The sequence below is a fragment of the Crinia signifera genome, unplaced genomic scaffold (assembly GCF_055691185.1).
Source record: "Crinia signifera unplaced genomic scaffold, ASM5569118v1 HAP2_SCAFFOLD_502, whole genome shotgun sequence".
NCBI lineage: Eukaryota > Metazoa > Chordata > Amphibia > Anura > Myobatrachidae > Crinia > Crinia signifera.
Window position 1 is genome coordinate 764 of NW_028142395.1, and position 23950 is coordinate 24713.

Consider the following 23950-nt stretch of genomic DNA (forward strand, 5'->3'; position numbering starts at 1 on the left):
TCCTTTATCACCCTATCCCCTATCACCTATCCCCTATCACCTATCCCCTATCATCTATCACCTATCCTCTATCACCTATCCTCTATCCCCTATCATCTATCACCTATCCCCTATCACCTATCCCCTATCCTCTATCACCTATCTCCTATCCCCTTTCATCTATCCCCTATCCTCTATCCCCTATCACCTTTCCCCTATCCCCTATCCTCCATCACCTATCCCCTATCACCTATCTCCTATCCCCTATCACCTATCCCCTATCATCTATCCCCTATCACCTATCCCCTATCACCTATCCTCTATCACCTAGCACCTATCCCCTATCACCTATCCCCTATCCCCTATCATCTATCACCTATCCCCTATCATCTATCACCTATCGCCTATCACCTTCCCCTATCACCTATCCCCTATCACCTATCCCCTATCACCTATCCCCTATCATCTATCCCCTATCATCTATCCCCTATCACCTATCCCCTATCACCTATCCCCTATCACTTATCCCCTATCCCCTATCCCCTATCCCCTATCACCTATCCCCTATCACCTATCCCCTATCATCTATCACCTATCCCCTATCACCTATCCTCTATCCCCTATCCCCTATCATCTATCACCTATCACCTATCTCCTATCCCCTATCATCTATCCCCTATCACCTATCCCCTATCACCTATCCCCTATCCCCTATCATCTATCACCTATCATCTATCACCTATCCCCTATCACCTATCCCCTATCACCTATGCTTTATCACCTATCACCTATCCCCTATCACCTATCCTCTATCACCTATCCCCTATCACCTATCCTCTATCACCTATCACCTATCCCCTATCATCTATCACCTATCCCCTATCATCTATCACCTATCCCCTATCACCTATCCCCTATCCTCTATCCCCTATCACCTATCCCCTATCACCTATCCTCTATCACCTATCACCTATCCCCTATCATCTATCCCCTATCTCCTATCCCCTATCCTCTATCACCTATCCTCTATCACCTATCACCTATCCTCTATCACCTATCCCCTATCACCTATCCCCTATCACCTATCCCCTATCCTCTATCCCCTATCACCTATCACCTATCCCCTATCCTCTATCCCCTATCCTCTATCACCTATCCTTTATCACCTATCCCCTATCCTCTATCCCCTATCCTCTATCACCTATCCTCTATCACCTATCCCCTATCACCTATCCCCTATCACCTATCCTCTATCACCTATCCCCTATCATCTATCACCTATCCCCTATCACCTATCCCCTATCACCTATCCTCTATCACCTATCCCCTATCACCTATCCCCTATCACCTATCCCCTATCACCTATCCCCTATCCTCTATCACCTATCCCCTATCACCTATCCTCTATCACCTATCCCCTATCCTCTATCCCCTATCCTCTATCCCCTATCCTCTATCCTCTATCACCTATCCCCTATCCTCTATCACCTATCCCTTATCTCCTATCCCCTATCCTCTATCACCTATCTCCTATCCCCTATCATCTATCCCCTATCTCCTATCCCCTATCTCCTATCCCCTATCACCTATCCCCTATCGTCTATCACCTATCCTCTATCACCTATCCTCTATCCCCTATCACCTATCCTCTATCACCTATCTCCTATCCCCTATCATCTATCCCCTATCCCCTATCCTCTATCCCCTATCACCTTTCCCCTATCCCCTATCCTCTATCACCTATCCCCCTATAAACTGTTCCGTGAGTGACTTGCTGCCCAGGGCTTGTACCACCCACTCTTCAATAAATTTTTCTGGAGTATTTCTTTCTACTCCTTCTTCAAAACCAATAAAGCGTAAATTATTACGCCTAAGCCGCCCCTCAATGTCGACCATTTTGCGCTGCATGTCCTGCATTTGGCCTGTCATTTTTTTGACCTGGCTCTGAAGTGGCGCTACTGTATCTTCTACAGCCGATACTCTACTCTCCACTTCAGCCACTCGGTCTCTGATCTTGCGTACGTCATCTCTCAACAGCATTAGATCACTTTGTATTTTATTGGTTTGCTCCACCATACGGGTCTCACTAGAGTTAATGGCCTCTAGCAGTTGTTGTAAAGTGACTTCTTGAGATTGTGGATTTTTATTCTCCTTCACTGGAGTGGTGTGCGGTGTGCTGGCCTGGGAGCTGTTGCTAGTCTGATGCCTGGCAAATTTTTCTAAACGTGCAGCAGCTGTGTTTTGGCTGGATTTCCCCATTATTATTGGTGTGTGATAACTTTCTTTTGAGAATTCTGGTTATATTGCAGATATTCTAACCAGTTTTATTCCCTATTATCCAATAGGGGCCAGGACCATTCACAGCCAACCTTCAATGCTTAGTCCTCAATATATTGGTGCTGGTATTTATTGATTTGTGCAAGAAAGTGCAATTCAAGTACCTTTATCACCGTTGGCAGATTGATTTCTCCTGGATTACAGCATACAGCAGCATACAGCCTAGGTTCCAGCAGACTCTGTAGGCCAGCGAGCATCCGTTCGCCTCACAAACTGCGCTGCCCAAAATGCTTTGCACTGTCTTGGGGCTACCAGGGAACAATGAGCACCGCAGGAACTGGAGCCTGGGGTGCAAAAACAGCTTGCTCCGCCGCCACCACACCTCGTTCCCCCTTTCTCTGCGGCGGGTGTCTCAGGCTGCCGTGTTACTGTGCTGTGCACGCCGCCCACGGGTCCGCTCTCTCACAGCGCGTCACTCTCTGGCGCCGGGAAACTCGGGGATGTCGCCGCCGATGATGCGGATCCTATCTCTCCGTGCAGCAGCGCCTCTCTCTCCTCGCTGCATCAAAACGCCCTCTCGCCAGTCTCCACCGCAGGCACACTGCACCGCCGGAGCAGGGGGCCGACGCACCGCACACCTCCACCGGGGGTCACCACGACCACAGGCTCCCACTGGTAACAGTCTTATTTTTCCTTTATTCCAACATGTGGATGTGCGTAGGAGAGGGCTCCTTAGTTCATGGCACAGGGAGATTCAAGCACACGCTCTCACTCGTGCCCTGCCGTGGCCACGCCTCCCCCTGGCCTGAAAGTTTTGCCACTATAATTGTGTATTATTGTGTACACTCTTTGTTCTATATGTTGGATACAATCCCCAGTATCGCATTCTGATTTCACCAGCAACGTTTTCCTTGTTTTACTTTCATTTTTTTTCAGCGCTTACCCTGGTGGAATGCGCACTACAGTAACTTAAAAGATATGCTGCTGTAAAAAATATAAATAACTGAATTCCTTACAGGATGCTTTCAACAGACAAACATCAATCTCAAAGTGTACTTGTGCCTCCAATATAGCAGGCAGTAAGAGTTAATGGGCAGTATTCAATGCGGCCGGTGAGGGGGTTAAACGGCAGGGCTCACCGAAAACAATGACCCTTGTCGTTTAACCCCAGTGCCGGCCAATGTCAGATGGCCGCGAGGATTCCCCCAAACAGCGAGGTTCGTGGCTAAAGCAGGGACGCCGCTGCATTTAGCCACGAGCCTCGCTGTTTGGTGGCCGCACATGCCGTTTCCGGCCACACACGCAGTTGCCTGCCAAGTTTATTTCTACTTTCGATCGTGGGGCTGCGCTTCGAGATCGGATCCAGCTTAAACACTGTTCGATTTTGATTTGATTTTGGGATGCTGCACCCTGCAAATAGATATTGCAATACTCTAAGATGCCTTGTCAATTGACTTGGGGGCTTTCCAAATTTTTGCATACATATGTAACCAAGATCTCTGAATTACATTATCATGTAGATTTAAATATTGTTACTGATATCATTGAGTGTGCTGGGGGAAACAAAATGTGCTTCTTTCTTGCTTATTCTAATGTTCATATGACTGCGATTGCATGCATTTCCTTTCCTGATGCTTTTTCTGTCTATTGAACGAACAAGGTTTTGGAAGTCTGCTGGGATAGTTCGCAGATGACATATATAAGTACAAGTACTCTAATGCCAACCCTCCACTTATTACTTATGTGTTTGCAGGAAAGACCACAGTGTAGTGTATCCTGAAGATCAGCAAATCACTGTTCCAAACCTTCTGAAGTTTATCCTAAAATATGCCACCCTGCCTTCTGCTGCAGCTGATCCTCCTGCCTCCTGCCCAATGCACTATCTGCAATACAAAGAAGATCAAGTCACTTATCTGGAGCGAGAAATCCAAAGACTGAGGGCTGAAATTACAGTATTACACAATGCCCAGGATCAGCTGGCAGAACGGATTTCGAAAGTGAGGAAAGATACACAAGACCTTAAAGTCCAAAAACGGACCCTAGAACAACACAACAGAGCCTTGGAGGATCACACGGAACAGTTACAAGCTCTGTGTGAGCAAAAAACTAGGGAGGTGGGCACGATGGCGGACAAGATGAAGGAGCTGGTAGCGGCTTCTGAAAGTCTTCTGGCAGAAAATGCACTACTTAAGTTTCTTATGGTAGCACTGGAAGCCAAACACAAAACTAATGCAGAGACAGAAAGGTTTGATAACCACGAGGATGGAATCCGGCCAAGCACTGATGTTTCTGAAGGACAATCTGATAGCTCCAGCACAGAGTATAATAAAGAAAATAAAACAGACTGATATTTTTTTTTGGTACTTGTGAGTTATCTGGACGCCCGATTTTTTGATTGTATGCCTTAAGTTAAGGCATACAATCAGATACGATGCGATGCGATATCGCATCGCATCGCATCGCATGCGACCATCGGATGCGATGACCCGATTTTTCCATAGGAATCAATGTTAAAATGATTCCTATGGAAAAAGGGGTCCTTTTCATACCCCTACTATCCAAGTGGGCATGGAGTTGGATATAAACCTGTGGCGAGCGTAGCGAGCCACCGAGCCCGAAGCGTGGCGAGCGAAGCGAGCCCCGCGAGGGGACGGTATTCCGTGTCCCCTCGCGGGGCTCGCTACGCTCGCCACGCTTCGGGCTCGGTGGCTCGCTACGCTCGCCACAGGTTTATATCCAACTCCATGCCCACTTGGATAGTAGGGGTATGAAAAGGACCCCTTTTTCCCATTGAATTCCATGTTAAAATGGACTCAGTCCATTTTAACATTGATTCCTATGGAAAAATCGGGTCATCGCATCGCATCGCATCGCATCCGATGGTCGCATGCGATGCGATGCGATGTGCCCGATCCGACCCGATTTTGAAATCGGGCGTCCGGATAACTCACAAGTACCTTTTTTTTTTAGCAGAAATATTTCAAAAATTATTTATACAGATTTTCAAACTGTAAATTAAGGTCTTTATTTCCTTGGGGGTCAGGAATTAAAACTTCTATTTTTGTAACAGCCTAGTTTCTAAGAACAAGTTCTATTCCAGATTTTTTGTCTGCGTTTGTTCTGGCAGAAGTTTGATGACTTCTCTGAAATTAATTAAATCCATGTTGCCTGAGGTTTAATTCTTGTTTTTTTTTTATTGTACATTTTGAAAATAGTTAGACAAATTGTCTGAATAATCTGCAATAATCTGCATTTTTTTAAATTCAGTTCTTAAATAACCCCAACAGATCATGTTTTCTGCATTTCTATAATAATGATGCACAGGTAATCTATTTTGCTTTGTCAGTAATTATCCCCCGGTTCCCACAGGCTGAAATCCTGAAAGCAGGACATGAGATAAGGTATTAAAGACTAGAGTTGAAATCTCAAATATATCTCAACAAACTGTAATATCCACTTCTTATGCAATTTAATAAATAAATGCACAAAAGTCCATTAAGTCCCAGAAAAATGTCATTAATACCATTGTGCGCTAAACTATGGTGCTTATTCAGATCTGATCTCAGTACAAATTTGGTCTCAAAATGGGCAAAACCATGTGCACTGCAGGTGGGGCAGATGTAAGATATGCATAGAGAGTTAAATTTGGGTGGGGTGTGTTGAAACTGAAATCTAAATTGCAGTGTAAAAATAATGCAGCCAGTATTTACCCTGCACAGAAACAAACTAACTCTACCAAATCTAAATCTCTGCACATGTTACATCTTGCCCCCCCCCCCCCCCCCATATCATATGCAGAGAGATTTAGATTTGGGTGAGTTATTTTGTTTATGTGCAGGGAAAATACTGGCTGCATTATTTTTACACTGCAATATAGATCTCACTTTGAAGTACCCAACTCTAACTCTTTCTGCACAAGTTACATCTGCCCCAACTGCAGTACGCATGGTTTTGTCCATTTGAGAAGGAATTTGCCTTTGCGAGTGAACCAGAATAGTGTCCATATTATCAACAGGAGAGGGCCCAAAGCATATTCTTGCACCTGGACTTACCGCTCGTGTTCCACCACTGAGTGTAATACAGTGCAGCGCAGCTGGGGCAGTTGTAACATGTGCGCATTAGATTTCAGTGGGGTGTGTCCAAACCAAAATTTTTATTACAATGAAAAAATAATGCTAACATTTGTGGGCTACATCCAAAAGCAGCCAGTGCTTACCCTTCACAGTAAAAATATAATTGCATTTGCTCTCCTTGCATGGCATCATGGTTTGTTCCAGACACTTTTTTCCCCTATTTCCCCAGAAACATTTGAAACAGGCCTAGAGAATTTACATGTGTAACCCAGGTCTGGTTCCAATGTATTTTATTGTAGTGTTGTGATGGAGTCACTTCCTGACTACTAGGGCTACATTTAGATATCTGAGAAGCCCCCATTCCTGTCACCTACTTAAAACATGGTTAAAGCATACAGAGAAAGGAATTTTCTGGGTACTTGTGTAGTTTCACGGCGGCAGGCTACTCTACGTTTTCAGCGTAGGCTAAGCTACATGGTCAGCGTAGCCCAACTGCTGCCTAGCGTAGTCAGCCTAGGGACAACGCGGCAGCCCTGCGTAGTCAGCTTAGTGTCCCCGTCAGGCAGCTAGTCACTGTACTGTCCCCGGGAGCTGCAGCTCTGTCCCTGGCAAGCCTTGTGGGCGCCTCTCACACAGCCCTGTTAACTACCATATCCCCTGCGCTGGCGGAGAGGTGCTCCATCTGTCTGAGATGCAGGGAGGCGGACAGGGTTAGGGGTTCGGTAGCGCGTGCGTCTTCTGCACAAAAGAGGGGTGCAGTGTGCAAGTGCATCTCATGCACAATAAAGAATGCCTCCATTTCAAACCCCCACTATCCACGCCAGGCTGAAGCTTGGCGAGGGGACGCGGTACGCGTCCTACCGTCCTTTTCATACCCCCACTATCCACGTTGGCATGGAGTTGTCTTTATAAAGTGTGGCGAGCGCAGCGAGGGGAAGCGGGTTACTTAACGTGTATTCCGCATCCGCTCGCCACGCTTCGGGCTCGGTGGCTTGCTGCGCTCTCCACACTTTACACCAATGTGGATAGTGGGGCTATGAGAAGGTCGGGAAGACGTGTACCGCGTCCCCACGCGGGGCTCGCTAAGCTCGCCACGCTTCTGACTGGCGTGGATAGTGGGGGTGTTTCAGGAACACATTCACACCTGTCATGTCAGGCAGGTTAAAATGGTCAATGGTTCCCCACAATGTAAAAAGCCCTGACTGACTACGCTAACTACGTAAGCTCCGGCTAGCCGCAAACCTGATGCTGATACTGACAGGGACACCTGACTGACTACGCTAACTATGTTAGCTCCGGCTAGCTGCGAACGGGTGGGAACACTACGCCGATACTGACAGGGACGCTGACTACGCTGGCCGCAGGAACACTACGCTGATTCTGACAGGGACGCTACGCTAACTACTTAACTGCCGCCGTGAAACTACACAAGTATGATTTCCTGTTATCTGGTGTTCTCCAGTGTTCCCTCTAAGCTGTGCGCACGTGCGCGCGCACACAACTCGACGAGCGTGCGCACAGACATTACAACTGAGCGCACAAAGCAGCAGTGGTCCCTTTTTGCAGTTGTGGACTCAATTAATGTGTGTTTCACCCATTAACTACATTGTGTGCTGTGTTTTGAATGTTTAAATGTTTAATATCATTTTGAAGTAAAGTAACACAAATGCTGAACGTCATTTTCCAGTTATATATAAGTGACGCACAAAAATTTAAATTTCCTTCCAAAGTCGCACAGCCAAAATCTTTTGCCGCACACAGCCCTCGTAAAATTAAAGGGAACATTGGTGTTCTCCACCGACCCCAGTGGCTCATAGATGGACTGGATATTAGAGCAATTGATCTACTTGCAGATTGTACATACAAAGGACGACTGCGATCCAGAATACTAGGGACACAAGTGTTTGTGAAATGGAAAACCGTTCTAAAGTTTTACAGATATCCTGCTTGTGCAGAGATAGTATAATCAATCTGACTGTCATACTCCTTCTGTCTGGAATAAAACCCCACTCACCTGCCCGTCTTGTTGTTTTAATGAAAGTATGATCCTTGCATAGAAGTCTACACTTTAGAATGCAAGAATGAAAGGTAAGATCTGAATACATTTATAGAAGGTGTCAATATTATGGAGGTTAGGGATCCACCTGATAAAGGTCCACCTTGCTGTGGTAGGTGCGCTTACATTTTTGGATAAACATAGGAAGAAACCTTATTACTCTGTGTTAAATTGTAGAGTTTATTATAACTGTTCTGATTTATTAGTATTCTATTTTTTTTGCGTAGCACATCCTCGCAAGCTCCTGCGACCAGCTGATTACCTCTGCGGCTCCCCCGGCAGAGGTTCCTTCTCATCAGCGACTATCTCCGGTCGTTGATGAAAAGGAGAAACTGAGCAATATATTGCTCAGCCATATATTGCTAGCAATATATGGCTGAGCCATATATCTCCCCCGTGTGTACGCACCTTTAGCAATATATTGCTAGCAATATCTCTCCCCCCATGTGTACGTACCTTAAGAAACCATATTATGACTCCATTTTAAATTGTAGAGTTTATTGTAATTGTTCTGATTTACAAGTATTCTAAAGTGCTTAAAGTTTGCAATACTTTTTTTCTACAAGGTATTAAGTTATCTGTGGAACCATCTGCATTGCCGGAGGTATGTTACCACACCATTTAAATACTGTATAAAAAAATCATACATTCTCAGCACTCAAATAATTGCATTGCAAATATACTTAATTTAAATACAGGAAAGTGTGATTCCAAAATACAGCAATAAATTGTTATGCCATTCTGGTTAGACTCTGCACCGACTCAGAAAAACAAGAGATCTCCTCTGTCACTAGGCTTTATTCAAAGAGCCATACCCTATTTTCCCATATGTAAGCTAGTTCTTGTCAGTTCCTTCCCCCGGTGGGGGTGGGGGTCAGTTAGTCACCTGCAAGTTGTTAGACAGTCATTAGGTCGACATGCATTTAGGTCGACATGAGTCTAGGTCAACATGCAGGAAGGTAGACATGACTTTAGGTCGATAGGGTCATTAGGTCAACATGGGTAAGGTCGACATTGAAAACTCAACATGTTGGTTTTTTTTTTTTTTTACTGGAATGTCAACACAGTCAACACTAATACGCACCACCGTGTCCCCTCGCATGGCTTGCTGCACTCGCCATGCTTTGGACACACTATTTTATTCTCCCACCACACTCTAATGGATGTTAGGACATGAAATGCTGCCTGTCGGCACATGTGTCGACATAGAGACCGAAACATAGCACTGCGTCCCCTGGCATGGCTCGCCATGCTTCAGGCACACTATGTTATTCTCCCACCACGCCCAAGTGGATAGTAGGGCATGAAATATCGCCTGCCGGCACATTTTTGCTCAAAAAACAGTGAAAAAACCCATGTTGACCTAATGACCCTGTCGACCTTACCAATGTCGACCTTATGACCATGTCTACCTTAAGTCATGTCGACCTAATGCTTGTCTACCATCATGCTGGTGACCCAATGACCGTATCCCCCCGGCGGGATGTAATAAAAATCCGAGTTCGGCAGACGTGCCGGTCGAACTCCAGTGGTTTTTAAAAGGGGCAAATATTTACAAGGCATGTGTTTGCCTTGCCAGTCTGTGCTGGCTTGGTCAGACTACAAGGGAGCTGCACTGTGGGCAAGGGTCTTGGGAGCAGCCTATATGGCGCCCTCTGAAATTTTGTGTTGCCTGGAGCTTATGCTCTACCTGAACCATCCTCTATGAAGTCCCAAATTTAGTCCATTTGACTGATGGTTTTAGAGTGTAAAACCATTTTAATTTGCTCCCGGAGAGGGCTTATATGTGATAATCTCCCTACTTGTTTATGGAGGTTTGTTCTATGATTCAAAAATGTAAACTGATGGGCTTGAAGGTATGAAAATCTTTGAAATGTTGTGGTACATTGTGATCCTCTTATCCGATTCTGATGTTTCTTAGATGCTGGTAGAGTTTGTTTTTAAATGGTCTAATTGCTCTGCCTACATTATTTCATCTAAGGAGATATCAATCCTTTTGTCTCACATGATGCATCCATAACCACACACAATGCTTACAAAAAGCAAACAGGAAGTAATTCTATTGATTTCATTTGATGCTTCTATTGAGTGAGGTCCAGCTTCAGCATATGCCGTAGTTGTTGAAACCACCTGTTATTTATATTATAGTGAGTGTGGTTTGATTGATTTACTTAGATGTAATGTGATCTCTTACCATAAAAAAAAAATCTTTTTTTTTTATTTGTACACAATGGCCCTTATTTAGTTCTGACTGCAGTTCAAATTTGTTCTCAAAATGGGCAAAACCATGTGCACTGCAGGTGGGGCAGATGTAACATGTATAGCGAGAGTTAGATTTGGGTGATTTATTTTGTTCCTGTGCCGGGTAAATACTGGCTGCATTATTTTTACACTGCAATATAGATTTCAGTTTCAACACACCCCCACTCAAATCTAATTCTCTCTGCACATGTTACATCTGCCCCACCTGCAGTGCACATGGTTTTGCCCATTTTGAGAACAAATTTGTAATGCGATCAGATCTGAATAAGGGCTAATATCCGCTCTTTAGTCTGGGATTTGGGTTAGATCTTTGTTCTGTAATAAAATGTTCTATTGTTTCATTAGTATATTTTTATAAAACCCTGTACTGATTGGAGGAATAATAAGAAAGTAGTTTCCGGAAAAGGAAGGACACAGCCCAGCCCAGTATTATGCAGTAGTATTGGCCACAGCCGACAAGGTAATATAAATCAGTAATACTTGGGATGGACAGGACCAAGTCCAACCATGTACATAGATGATGCAAACTACTATGTACTTAACAATGGACTTAAGCAAAAACCTATAAAGGGTTAATGTATCAAACAATCAACAATGAAACATGTACATCAGCACCCCACAAGTCTTAATTTTGAAAGGGCAAATATGGCCACAAGAAATAAAGAGAAAAGGGGGGGAAATATTAAAACTGATTGCGTCCACACAAACTACGATATGGTTCTGGGTTTAACACACCTGCAGCCACTCAGAGGCAAGTAATTGTCATGATCTAAGGAGGATGGTCAGGGTACTGAGATATGCCACTCCCCCAAAGGCTTTGACCCTGTGTATTTGAAGCATGCATGCAACATATGTAGAGCCATCCTACCGCATTAGAATATAAGAAATGTTTAATAGGTTGAAAGTAACAATGGTTAGGGATTTGTAGCAATCTAATTGAGAAATAGGTGGAGATTGCCGGTGATATTAGAGTCCCTATCAGCCCTGGTAACCAGGAGAATCACAGCTTTCACGTGGAAGAAATGGAGCGCTAGTAGTGTATCCTTAGGCCAAAGAGGAGAATTACAGGGCTTCAGGAGACAGTCGTTCCAATGTATAAGGAGATCCATATCATTCAGGAAAGGAAGGAGTTTTGTCATGGATATGTCTATCAGAGAGAGGTTTGAGCATCCCCTGTAGTATGGAGGAGGGAGATCATGAGGAAGTAGGGTCAGCTTACCCAGAGGCAGCAGCAAGGGGACTGGTACTGAGGACTCCAGACTGCAGACAGAACTACGGAAAACACAAGGACTCTGTGGAAAATTTATGGGGCTCCCTGCAGGATTGTGTTGGAGTTTGAGCTTTCAGATGGTGGCTCAACCATATTTAAAAAGGTACTGGACACAGTACCTAAGGAGACCACTACAGAGGCTGACCTCATGGAGCTGCTGGCCAGGTAGTTAAAGGCCGACTCCATGGATTTTGATTCTTTTTCCCTAGGAAGATGGGGAAAGTTCATCCAGGCGATAACAGAGAAGTTTGGGAGATGGAGATGCCTATGGAGTGGTACAGCAGCAGCTTTGCCAAATAAAGTAGGGTCCAACTGCTACTCTCCTGCACAACAGAAGATGGTTAGACACACAGTTCAGATGAGGAGAACTAGAAGTGTTTGCCCCCCCCCCTCCATTGCAGGCATCTAAGCCATGCCCTTCATGATCTTTAAATGTCAAAAGTTGCTGCCTTTCTGTTTCTACTGTATCTGAAAAGGGCAGTTTGCAAAGGTTTGGATCTAGGCATTAATCTTCAATTTTGGAATAATTCCTATAATCTTTTTGAATTAATCTGATGGTATATCTGGTATATTGCATAACAGACCACGGTGGTGGCCACTGGTGGACATGTTGAAGTGAATTATACCTACTGTACTTTTTATGAAATGTTTTTGTATATATACAGTCGGGTCCACAAATATTGGAACATCGACACAATTCTCATATTTTGGGCTCTATACACCACCACAATGGATTTGAAATGAACCTAACAAGATGTGCGTTAACTACAGACTTTCGCGTAGACCTCACCAGACGCTGGATATCATCCCTGGTGATGCTCTGCCAGGCCTCTACTGCAAATGCATTTTAAAAAACACATACTAGACATACAACATATTACTGGAAACTTTGTCCTTGAGGCTAATGTTCATGAGGCTTAATATGGGCTTGGATTTAGATGTCATAATGTAACAGTTCCTTTATATAAGGCATTTTGTAATCCTTTATAGTTTCCAGTCCTGTGTGATTATTGGACTCCAGCAGATTAAATGATTGAGTATGATCCCCTCAGGCAATGCTTTCTCTTGTGGGTGAAAAACTCCTTTACCAGTGATGTAACTGGACACAGTCTCTTGTTTCTGCCAATGATAGAGAGTCCTGGCACTGCTGGTGCCTTCCAGGAACTGATAGTAAGCTCAAAAATGCGTTTCTCCGCCTCAGATACTGATCGGCGGCTTCCTCAGTTTGAGCTACCACAGATACACAACTCATATTTAAGGCATGCCGGTTTGCGCGTCTCGCGCCCCCGCACTTCCGGGTTTAGCATCCAAGCCTCGTTTTCAGTTCCCTTGTATTTATAGAGGGCGGCGGCCATTTTGTTTCCTGTATTCCAAGCCTCATTCCTTGGAATACAGTATATAAAGGAACTGTTACATTATGACATCTAAATCCAAGCCCATATTAAGCCTCATGAACATTAGCCTCAAGGACAAAGTTTCCAGTAGTATATGTTATATGTTGAATGTCTAGTATGTGTTTTTTAAAATGAATTATTATTGTAATTGGGAAGTGCACTTCTCTTTTTTTATGTATCAGTAGATTGTAATAAATATATTGAATTACACCTGATTGAATATATATTCATTGATACCGACAAGACTGCGCTTCTTAAAGCGACAGCGACCCATATTGGGCCAAAGTTTCTTTTTATATTTTTTTGTTTTGTATAAGAGGCTACACATCCTCTTTTTTAAAAGCAGCAGCAGTCTTGCCCGGTGTAAAAGCCATATTTGAGATTTCTAGTGAAATACTCCAGCGCTCCTAAGTGTCCCTAGGGTCACCTCTTTCTGTTTCTCTACTGCAAATGTCTTCAGTTCCTGCTTGTTCTTGGGGCATTTTCCCTGCAGTTTTGTCTTCATCAAGTGAAATGCATGCTCAATCGGATTCAGGTCAGGTGATTGACTTGGCCACTGCATAGCATTCCACTTAATTGCCTTAAAAAAACTCTTTGGTTTCTTTTGCAGTATGCTTCGAGTCATTGTCCATCTGCACTGTGAAGTGCCGTCCAATCAGTTCTAAAGCATTTGACTGCATATGTAGATAATATTGCCCAAAACACTTTCATCCAATTCATCCTGCTGCTTTTATTGTGGTGATAGTGTCATGGCGTGGGCATGTATGGCTGCCAATGGAACTGGTTCCCTTGTATCTTTTTTATTGATAATGTGACTTCACTAATGAGGTGGTATGTTTTGGATCATGAGCAGTTCCTTTTCTTCTCCATGCTGTTCTCTTCCTATCACTCTGGTACAAGCTGATCTTCTCCATGCTGTTCTGTTCCCATCACTCTGGTACAAGTTGACCTTTGTCTTATCTGTCCATAGGATGTTGTTCCAGACCTGCAAAGGCCTTTTTAGATGTTGTTTGGCAAACGCTAATCTGGTCTTCCTGTTTTTGAGGCTCACCAATGGTTTACATCTTGTGGTGAACCCTCTATATTCACTCTTGTAAAGTCTTCTCTTGATTGTTGACTTTGACACCTATACACCTACCTCCTGGAGAGTGTTTTTGGTCTGGCCAACTGTTTTGAAGGGTTTTTTCTTCACCTGGGAAGTAATTCTTCTGTCATCCACCACAGTTGTTTTCCGTGGTCTTCTGGAACTTTTTGTGTTGCTGAGCTCTCCAGGGGTTTCTTTCTTTTTAAGAATGTTCCAAACAGTTGATGTGGCCACATTGAGAGTTGACAGCAACAGATCCCAAATGCAAATGTCACACCTGGAATCAACTCCAGACCTTTTACCTGCCTAATTGATGATGGACTAACGAGGGAATAGCCCACACCTGTCCTTTAAATTGCTTTTGAGCCAATTGCCCCATTACTTTTGGTCCCTTAAAAAGTGGGGGGCACATGTAGAAACCGTTGTACTTCTAATTTGGATGTAAATACTCTCAAATTAAAGCTGAACGTCTGCAGTTAAAGCACATCTTGTTTGTTTCATTTCAAATACATTGTGGTGGTGTATAGAGCACAAAATATGAGAATTGTGTTGATGTCAATCAAACCTTTGTATATTTTGGAAAAAAATCTCTATGCGTTCTACTTTCTGAAGGGATGTCTCTACACACTCCATATGAAAGATATGGAAAAGTTTCGCCCTAAACAGTGGAATGGTTGGAGGATCCATTGATGTAGGACACATTTGCGGGCCACTGCCGAGATTATAAGCATCATTTTTTTACTATCGGGTAATATTGGTGTGTTGGGGGAGAATACGCCCATCAAGGCCCCCTCTGCCGTTAGGGGAAGGCTGTTTAATAGGTAAGTCACAGAAAATCCCTGCACCTGTATTGTTATTAAGTTCAATAGCATTTGGGTGTAAAAGTGTTTCTCATAAAAGATCCCATAAAGCAACTGAGCTAAAATAAGAATGACTTCTAAATCCAATGTGAAGATAGCTATGCTACTAGATAAACGATCACCCCAAATTGATCACCAATAAATAAATAAAAACAATAGGTTGGATCCGCTTTCAAAGGATAAACCAATGATCTGCAGTACTGCATATAGCATATTCATTGATTAGAACAAAATTTGTCTAAAGATGTGAAGAGAGGGTTAATATGTGGAAGCTATTTTGGCAAGACTTGCATACAGATGTGATTGGCAAGAGCGTAAATGCTGAATAAAGAAGTTGATTATGGAGCCCGAAACCTTTTTGTGAACGATGTAAGAAAGTTCTTTCAGATCCTGAGTATAGCTGGCAATGATAACTGAACTACATCAGAGAAGATTATCAAACAGTATATTTGGCTAATAAATATATTCTTGCTGCTGGGGAATACTGTAGGACAGCGTTGTCTGTGCCATATGCAAAGGCAGCGGGTTGCTCTAGCTAATGGGGGTAATTCAGGCTGGTTTGCAGAAGCAAACTCCTTCTTTAATGGACAAAACCATGTGCACTGCAGGTGGGGCAGATGTAACATGTGCAGAGAGAGTTTCATTTTGCTGGGGTGTATTCAAACTGAAATCTAAATTGCATTGTAAGACTAAAGCAGCCAGTATTTAATCTGCACAGAAACAAAATAACTCACCCAAATGTACTTTCTGCGCATGTTACATCTGCCCCACCTGCAGTGCACATGTGTTTGTCTATGAAAGAAGGAGTTTGCTTTTGTAAACCAACCAGAATAACCCCCAATGTGTATTGTTCATGTTGGGATGTCATAGTTAAGATGTCCTGCTTGTGGGCTTCTCACTGGGGCTTCTATTTATAGTCCCAAACCTCAGTGTGTTTATTGAACTGTATACCTGATCAGTTTCTCTAATAAACAGTTTAGTTACAAAAAAAGTTTGGATAGATTTGTCCATTTAAATTATTATTTTTTTTATAGTGTATTTGTTTTACTTATGCAGAATAAAGATTCACACAGGGAAAAACAGACAAAGAACTAAAGGTGCCCACACACGCACCGATCCCGGCGATGCTATGCGATGGGGTGCGCGCTCCCGCGGCACCTCATCGCACAGTACAAAAAGTATGTGCTGCACATACTTTTTGTACTAGCTTTTTATAGCATAGCATCGCATCGCATGCACAAGGCATACGATGCGATGCTATGTGTGCTAGTTAAGCCCACAATGCACGCCGGGATCGGTGTGTGTGTGGGCACCTTTAGTATTGTACCGATAAACATAACCAGCAGTGACAAGAAACAAAAAAATTAAATACAGTATTTTCAGAGATATGGTACACAAAAAAAAATCAACATTATGAGTATATTAAAAACAAAACAATGAAAAAATGAGCAACAATAATACAAAGATTACCTAGCAGAGTCCATGGATGGGGAGAAGTGGAAATTAAATCAAGGGGACCATATAGTATGAAATGCGGAAACAGAATAATTCTGTAGACAAGTAATGTGTTCCATCGTAGTGATATCGCTATTTGAAGCACTAAGAAATCCCTTCAATTAATCAGGTCACCTCTCAGATACCTTTTACCAATGCATTGGTGAGAACACAATGAGGAGAGACACCACCATCCAGTTATGTCTTCAAAGCATTCTGGACTTTATTTGTGAACAACTTGCATATTTATATGCAGCCATAGTTGGCCGCCCACACATATCCTGCCCAACACAGGGCTTACAGACTACAAAATATCCCCCCCGTACATATGATAAAACATAAGAGTACGTGCAATGTCTAGCGTCCCTAATCTAATCTTATAGTTTCATACAGCTCTGGTTTCCTATCTGCACGTCTGTTGAGCTACAATCTCTTAGCACATCTATCTTTGTGGTCTCTGGCTGTCTAGTCTGACTCTGAGATGAGCGCAGATAGCTGACATGTGGTTTTTCTGAAAAACCAGAGTGCAGGTACTTTCTCTTTGCAGTTACAAGCTAATATGTTAAGAATTAGTTTCCTTATATTGAAACATTATTGATTATTATAACAAAATACAATGGCTAAGCTTCTTTAAAGTTATCATTTCCCCACGTCTTTATAATAATCAAACACTACAGAATTATCTGGCATTACAATTTCTCTGCCCAACAAGTCTAAGCAATAACAGTCTACTCTAATGGCATAAAAAAGAAAACATGGCTTTGTTTCCACAAGTAGGATGCTACACCCTATCAAGTGAGTTGGTCCTTGGCTGTGTCCAGTTGGCGGACTGTTGGCGCATCTCCATTAAGGTAGACTGCTGTTGGACCTTTTTTACCAGACTCTTCTGCAATGATTTATATTTAGAGGATTCACAAGCTTTCTTTATCCGTTTTTGACAAACTGAAAAACAGTAAAGCAGTATCTTAAAACACAGATATAGTACAATTGCAATTCCAACAGCTTTTAAAAGAAAACATCAGTAAATTACTTTGTCTGGCTCGGGTAAATTATACATTTTTCCTATCCAAACTTAACTTTGAGTAATGAGATGCAGTCCGAAATAATTGTTGTAATATTTCATTGCTTTTTAGCTTTTAGATCATGTCCATCATATTTAAAAATGTCATTGTAAAGTCCAGTAACATTGTCCATAAATTGTGCAAACTCAATAGTCTCTTGTTGATTGTCCAAATAACCACCATTTCCATATATATGTACAGATATTTTCCAAGGTGGTATCCATATGATTTTTACTGGAGAATCGATAAATGGAATATATTTCCTAATAACCGGATTAATGTCTCTTTTTAGATGTTGATTGACCTGTGAAAAGACTTCATTCAACTCATCATGGGTTATTGTATAAGATTTTGGTATATATTCTCTTTATTCCCAAATAGCAAAATCTTCAAACTTTATTGGTAATCTTTTCAAACCATATTTTCAACCAATATTATAAATTTTGGTTTTAGCATAAAGAAAAAGAACATCAAACTTCTAGAACTATGGTGAAAACCATTATTCCTAACTTATAACTTTAAACTCTGGAACAGTCATATGTAGTGTAAACTCAAATACTTTATCATTTCAATCTAAGGTGCATACGATAAACCGAAAACCTTTAAAAAATATTTGCACATGGTTCAGCAGAACATACTGTATGGCGTATGCATTGTAAAAATATTGTTGCAATATCCTACATAAACTTTTATCTTGTATGGCATTTCCTGGTAGTGGAAGTGTGTACATTCCTCTGTTTACCTAAAATCTAGTTTCATCTCACTTATAATTTTGCTGAAACAAAATAATGATATCTTATATAAATCACAATCCTTTTTTTCCACAAATTTCCAAAAGTAACTATTTAGTATTTCCTTATATGAAACATGTGGTGACATTGGCATGTTATTACTCATCAATGGTGTGTTAATGCATACTCAACAATCAGTTGCATTTGTCACCTGTTCATACAGTGAATGATACCGTCAACTTAGATATTCTTTCGAATAATATACCATGTTATCCATACATCAGATTATATCTTTCTCCTTTGGTGGAAGTACAATAATCACAAATTAATCTTTCAAAGGGTGTTGTACCCTGTTCCTTATAAATATCCTTAAATGTTCTTGTTGACCTGCTTAGAAGGGACAAAGGAATTGGACTTAGTGAAATAACCCCTATCCATACTAATGGACAGGTACTGTACTCAGACCATGAACCTCGACTGGGCCCCTCTCCAAAGTAGATAATTATAAATACTGCAATCCCCATTGGTACCTTTTGGCGGAAATTGTGAACATTAAAACTTGTGGTCGTACTTTGGAGAAGAGGATCGTTTCCCATCTGTAAGGGGTGTACTTCCTTATATTTCCTGTATCTATTGCTTTGGCACCATTGGAGGGGACACTCACATCTTCGATACTTTCAAATACTGCAATGTCCATGATTACTCCACTCACGCAACTTGAATATTGTCCTTAACATTGTCCCGTAAGTATACAGTCAGTTATAAACAATGCTTTCCATCTTGATTGAAGAACTCTATTAAAGTCTCTGTGTATGCACACAGCTTAGCCTTTGGTGATTTTAAAACTTGAACATCTCACCGTTTTGCAATGCGACCTGCGAATCCAGGTAAATGTCCTTCTCAGCATCTTTCATAGCTGTATCTGTTGTCAGCAATACTTTCTTAAGGACTGTCCCATCAATCTGCAAGGGAACCTTAATGCAAGAAAGTTCTCACCATAACATGGTCTCCAGTCTGTGTATCTGCAAGGGAACCTGAATGCAAGAAACTTCTCACCATAACATGGTCTCCAGGCTGTGTATCGTGCTCTGGACCAAATGAAGAAGACGTTGGATCTCCTGTTGAACTCGACGAAGGTCTTGTAACTGCTTAAATAAGTGGATAACATATTGAACAGTCAAATTATGATGCAATTTCAAAGTCAGTCTTTGGATCAGTACCGTATCGTATCTGGTCTGCCATCTGAATTTATGTGGAGAGAGGTTAAGCAGAGGCCCAGGTGTGGTATAAATACTATGAAGCACTAGTGCAGTGCTTCTGGTCATGCCACTCCTTTCTCCCTTGTAAGATACCGTCCTAACCACCTTTGGATATAAAGACATATGTATTTTTGATTCCATTCCCATCATTTCACACATTATTTGAAAAACTTTCCCTATAATACTGTATTTGTTCCTTGGTCATTTTCTATGACACTTGATAAACCATATCTACATACCAATTCTTGCAAAATCCTTTTCTGGCAGTAAACTGCTCAATTTCAGATACTTCAGGCCATACCTCTTAACATATAAGCACTTTCATATACGTACATAAACCTTCTTTTCTGTAACTGAATAAAATCAATAATATCGATTTGTAACCTCTACAAATGTGACAAATGCTTTATCTTAATTTATTTCATAAACACCCTTGTCTCTTAATTATTTCTTAAACAAATAATACTACTTTGCCATTTGGCTTTATTCATTTTTATAACTCTCGGTAATTATTTTGATGTTACTCTTTTATTTTCTGACTTTATCCAAATACACTGTTATGACATCTAATAAATGTCAGGTTTTTTTTTTTTTTTTTTGTAGAGTTGCTACTCCTTTTGATACTTTTTCAGTAAATCAATCTTCATTTAATAACAAAACAACAATTATTGTTATATGTGTCATGACATGGGAGGGACCTCCCTGGCAATAATGTCAACCAACCAATCATTCGTTACCCCTAGAAACAAGATCAATTTGTCTAATATGATCTTGGCATTTAATAACTGCAAACCTCCTATGTTTTATCAATGTTATTACAGTTTGTGAATGTGCATTAGGTGTACCTGAAGCTATGCTTCCAATCAACAACAAACTCTGGTACTAATACTAATGTTGACCCAGCAAATTGATTTCTGTATATAAGACATGTTCTAATTAATGTTGCCAATGACCTCATCATGTGTAATTAACTCATTGATCTCTCTTCTTCCCATTCGATATATATATTCAACCCCCATTTGGGAAGAAGAAAACAATGCAGTTGGCCAAATAATGGTTTCTCAATAAACATCTACCTTTACTTAAAACATAACATAACAAAATAGGTGTAACCTTGAATGTTGTTTTCTGCTAGAACCTTGTATAAAACTCTACTTAAATGCATTTTACCCCTGTGGCAGTTTCTTGTAATAGGTAAACTTTGATTGCAGCTTCAATGTTGGGCTTCATGGCAGCTGGAATATTACTGGTATATATCACCTCCAAGCAGATTCACTGGACATGTAGGTGAGGTTAAAAATTCATTAGGTACAGGTGTAACTTCATCATTTACAAGGAGAGAAGTTGGAACAGTCTGACATTATTGCCTCTGTTAAGGGGAAAATCCTTCATTTTCATGTCTGACTGACAATCTGTTATACTATTGTCTAATGGTGAGGTTATTTTGCACCAAATCAGGCTCGGCTGGTGCAGTGTCTCTAATCTGATCACATCTGTATTGCACTCTATATAACAACTGTTTGCCTGAAGCTGTAGTGTAGCGATTAGGAGGAGTGGTGGCTGCCTCAATTGCCCCTCTATCACCTTGTGCTCGTTGGGCACCTATGGCTTGAATAGTATTGAATTCACCTATTCCTATAGAGGCTTTAAGAATCTGTTCTAAGTCAACCCAACATGGGTTTGATTCTCTTTTCAAATTTTGCTGGACTCTTTCTGATATCTGGTAAATCATTTACAATGCGCATAATATCTGAGGGAAACCATGGTATGTACTTTTCCTGTTCAACATACCCAACATCATTAGGTCCTAAATTAGGTGTATGTCTAGGGTTAGGATGGCTATTCACCCTGACAGGCATTATTTGGTATTCATTACCAGGTATGTTAAATCCTGACTTTGGATTACCATTTCTATTGGGACTAGTATTGTAATCCCATAATCTCCTTTGCACCAAGTCAATATTACAAAATCGACCATTTTCACTGCCCTCCGGAACACATTCCCCACAAACAGGGTATTTTTGGATTACATCTTTAAGGCTTAGTGTATCTTCTGGTTTTTCTGAATCACTTAGTGTTTTTAAATAACGTTTTTCAGGTGTCTTTTGTTCTACATTTGTGGGCAGTACTAATTGTGATGACCCCACCGCAACAATTTCAACATTGTCAACAGTATTATGTATTATTGGAACATACAGTGGTGGCATTATATCAGTCATATAATCTTCCTGTTCAGACCTTTTTTCCTACATCAATTTCTTGTGAAACAATTTGCCATGTTTGTACAGTGTCTAAATAACCCTTCTGTAACCAATGACCGTCTGTGACTTGGACTCTTTTCCAAGACTGCTGTGGATCTAATGTCCCTTACTTGGGAAAATTAGTCTTCTTAAAAATGGTATTGATGATTTTAATACCTTTTCCTACCTTCCCGTTCTGCAACAACTTCTGTAGGTGAGCGCTCCTGTATCTTAATCCCGTTCCCTCCGATAGAGGTAATTAAGCTCTATGGGTATTGGCCGTATCCAATTGCGGTGAAGCGGGATGTATAGTTGTGCGGGAAGTAAACTGTGTATCACTGGCTGGCTTTTGTTTGGACACTGACTTTCTCAATCTCTTCTGTTTACTCTGAAAATTTACCCACTTAATTCATCTGGGTTTAACATTAGGAAGATATCCTACATCTATGATACTTGAAATCTTAACACCGTATTTAATTTTTGCTAACTCTTGAAAAAATTTTGGACAAATTGTTGGTATATTGCAATGATTAATGGGCCATTTGTCTAAACATGAAGGATATGATAGAATTATATATCCTGACAATAATTCTGCATTCAAATGACATCCCACAATAACAACAAACACTGTTAAAACCTTTTCCTTTTCTGAAATGGTTATCTTAAAAGGTGTTCTATTTTGTAAAACACTGGATAAAGTTGCATAATAACTGAAACTGGATACTGGTTTATACCACAACACAATGCTGGTTGTACAATGGGTACAAGTGCCTATAGGATAAAGGCAAGTACTTGGATCAGTCATTCAACCACGTTTGACTTATACAGACATGACAATAATGCGATCAATTGTAAAGGCTGAGCTGGTACGGTCCCTTAGGAACATCCAGGGGCCACCATTGACAAGAGACAGATCAAGCCTATGGTAGCAAGTGCCAAGGGTGGTCTTTGAGTACCTATGGACTAATTAACAGCCCTTATACACTTTACACTCATTTGATTTAAACTTTAAAACACTAGTCGACACAGACAGCAGACAACAACGGACTGTCTACTGAGGCGGCAGGCGGACCAATACCTCAGTGTTCAGTTAACGATCAGACCCCGTTAAGGCTGGCCCAAACCTTTCATACACATATAAAACATATAAACATATATAGCAGCAATGTAGTGTATTATACCTTGAAAATGAAACAATACAAATACAACTACAAATAACCTAGGCTGTGTGACCAGTTAATTGGGTTACTATAATGACAGCAAGGAAAGACAGGAAATGTATAGTTTTCTACAAAATACCAGATGAAACTCAAAGAGTCTGACTTGAGTAAAATAGACTGAAATCAATCTTTCCACTCACCCGGGTATCAGTCAGAGTCCAAGAGATTCGTCCAGTTTAGAAGTGTGCCATTAGATGTCGATCCTTCCATGTGTCATCCCGGACGAGCCCCCATCTGATATCGCTATTTGAAGCACTAAGAAATCCCTTCAATTAATCAGGTCACCTCTCAGATACCTTTTACCAATGCATTGGTGAGAACACAATGAGGAGAGACACCACCATCCAGTTATGTCTTCAAAGCATTCTGGACTTTATTTGTGAACAACTTGCATATTTATATGCAGCCATAGTTGGCCGCCCACACATATCCTGCCCAACACAGGGCTTACAGACTACAAAATATCCCCCCCGTACATATGATAAAACATAAGAGTACGTGCAATGTCTAGCGTCCCTAATCTAATCTTATAGTTTCATACAGCTCTGGTTTCCTATCTGCACGTCTGTTGAGCTACAATCTCTTAGCACATCTATCTTTGTGGTCTCTGGCTGTCTAGTCTGACTCTGAGATGAGCGCAGATAGCTGACATGTGGTTTTTCTGAAAAACCAGAGTGCAGGTACTGTACT

General features: G+C 41.5%; 1 protein-coding gene across 1 annotated transcript; it reads left to right on the top strand.

Moving 5' to 3' along the window:
* The first annotated feature begins 2408 nt into the window (after window positions 1-2408).
* LOC146055583 (thioredoxin domain-containing protein 11-like) lies at window positions 2409-4628 on the top strand. The gene is made up of 2 exons (XM_083168300.1): window positions 2409-2931; window positions 4010-4628. Exon 2 carries the CDS (start codon window positions 4131-4133, stop codon window positions 4602-4604), a length of 474 nt encoding a protein of 157 aa, XP_083024426.1. The 5' UTR covers window positions 2409-2931; window positions 4010-4130; the 3' UTR covers window positions 4605-4628.
* The last annotated feature ends 19322 nt before the right edge of the window (window positions 4629-23950 follow it).

What these genes read in the sequence shown, in the direction of transcription:
- LOC146055583 (XM_083168300.1), top strand. Translation starts at nt 4,131, where the DNA reads ATGCACTATCTGCAATACAAAGAAGATCAAGTCACTTATCTGGAGCGA.